At 35.3% G+C, this 2,377-nt stretch overlaps 1 protein-coding gene across 1 annotated transcript; it reads left to right on the top strand.

Annotated features, from left to right (window-relative positions):
* Positions 1–381: 381 nt before the first annotated feature.
* LOC109678406 (olfactory receptor 7D4-like) lies at positions 382–1,308 on the top strand. Its single transcript, XM_020153970.1, has one exon. The coding sequence runs from the start codon at positions 382–384 to the stop codon at positions 1,306–1,308; it is 927 nt and encodes a 308-aa protein (XP_020009559.1).
* Positions 1,309–2,377: the final 1,069 nt, after the last annotated feature.

The raw sequence follows: 2,377 nt of genomic DNA, 5'->3' as shown, positions 1-2,377 counted from the left end.
AATTAAATATCCTTATTTTATCACTTTAATAGAGCTATAGTTCACAGAAGTAGTGAGATTGCCATGACAATTGTTTGAAATAGTTTTAAGTATTTCAAATGGGTCATAACAAAGTTTCTATCCATTGATTTCCAAAGGAGAAGGAGAATTAAAACTAGCTAAAGAGAAATTGGAGATTTCTGTTAGCTTAAAGAATGGTTGTACAGGGAAAAAATGTGTTCCTATTTGGATGAATAAACCACTCTTATTGGCAAGAATCAATACAGGATGAAAGATGCTCATCTAAGGATTGATATTATAAAGTGATAAATAATTGAAGTTTCCATTGACTGTTGATTGAATGTTGCTTTTTCCTTACTCCTCAGGAAAAATACCATCTCCATGAAAACAGAGAACCATACAGGGGAGTCGCAGTTCCTCCTCTTTGGCCTCTCAGATGATCCTGAATTACAGCTCTTTCTCTTTGGGCTGTTCTCCAGGTATCTGGCCACCACACTTGGGAATATGCTCATCATCCTGACCACTAGCTCTGACACCCATCTCCACACACCTATGTACTTCTTTCTTTGCAAACTGTCATTTGTTGATATCTGTTTTATTTCAACTACAGTCCCAAAGATGCTGGTGAACATCCAAACACATAACAAAGACATCTCTTACAGAGAGTGCCTTACTCAGGTATACTTTTCAAATATGTTCGCAGGAACAGGTAAGATTTTACTGACTTTGATGGCCTATGATCGCTTTGTGGCCATCTGCTACCCTCTGAACTACACTGTCATTATGAACACCTGGCCCTGTGGCTTCCTGGTCCTGCTGTCTTGGATTATCATACTCTGTGTCTTCCTGATTCATATTCTACTGATGAAACACCTGAGTTTCTCCATAAACACTGAAATTTCACATTTCTGCTGTCAACTGGCTCCACTTTTCAAGGTGGCCAGATCCAATACCTTCATCAACAACATCTTTATGTATCTGATGACTGCCCTTCTGGGTGTGCTTCCCATAGTTGGGATCCTTTTCCCTTACGTTCAGATTGTCTCCACTTTAATGAGGATGTCCTCCATTGTGAGAAAATATAAAGCATTATCTACCTGTGGGTATCACCTTGGTGTGGTTACCTTGTTCTATAGAACAGCAGTTGTAGTTTATCTCAGTTCTGCTATGACACATTCTTCCCAGGGGAGCACACTTGCTGTTGGGATGTACACTGTGGTCACTCCAATGTTGAACTGTTTCATGTATAGCCTGAGGAACAAGGATGTGAAGGATGCTCTGGGAAAACTGCTGAGCAGAGGATTATAATTAATTTTCTTTCTTCATACTTTGCTTTTATATAGATTTGCATTCATTTCTCCACAAAATCTACCTCAGTAGTTCCTTTTTTATGTTTCTTCGTATATGTATATTATATATATATATATATATATATATATATATATATATAATATGCATATATATTGTACATATAGTATAATATTTCTAGTTGGGTAAGTTTTTTCTGAAAGGCCTTCACATGATACAAAGAACTTACTTCAAGTGCTGCCTTGGTTTTCTCAAAATTTATTTGATTGTTAATGTTCTTCACATTAATTGAATCTTTTTTTTATTTCCTTGGAAGAAATGTAATGAAAATCTTCAGAATGAAGTTTTTGAATCAGGACTCTGCTAGTTGTTTACATATACACCTTACCCTAAAATATTCTTTAGTATATTTTCCTTTCTTCACATAATTCCTGAAGGGAAAACACTTTGTTCTCTGTGATTTTTCCTTCATCTCTTCTTCCTTTTACCTTTATCTTGTCTCTTCTTTATTTTTTTATTTGTAGCACTGGGTTTGAACTCAGGCCCTTGTGCTTGCTAGTACAGCATTCTATCACTGGAGCCATGCCCCTTATCATTCCTTAACCTTTTTCATTTTTGAACTCCTTACTTTTCTGTTTCATTAGTTAACTCATTTAATATTTTTCATCTTTCTATCAATGAACAATATTTCACTTTAAGTATAAGCAATTGTTTATCCATTCATCCATTGGTGGACATTTGTTTAATTTCCAACTTCTAGAAATGCTGAACAGTACAGAAATGGATATGCATGGGCATTTGTTTTAGTGTAGTCATGCATTATGAAGAAAAGTTTGGTAGATTACAGACTTTATACGTGATGGCAGTCACATGACTGATGGTGCTCTGACAGCCCTTATACTGACTTGTGCTCTCATAACCATAGTTGTATATGTAAGTGCATATTTTCAAATAATGCATTTCTCTGAATTTATCAAAATTGACAAACAATGAGTGACTAGATGTTTTCAATTATTTGTGAACTATATATAGTACTGGCATAGCTGCTTAGGAAGAAAATTGTACATTT

Source organism: Castor canadensis, chromosome 14, assembly GCF_047511655.1.
Source record: "Castor canadensis chromosome 14, mCasCan1.hap1v2, whole genome shotgun sequence".
NCBI lineage: Eukaryota > Metazoa > Chordata > Mammalia > Rodentia > Castoridae > Castor > Castor canadensis.
This window is presented reverse-complemented; position numbering and strand designations above follow the sequence as displayed.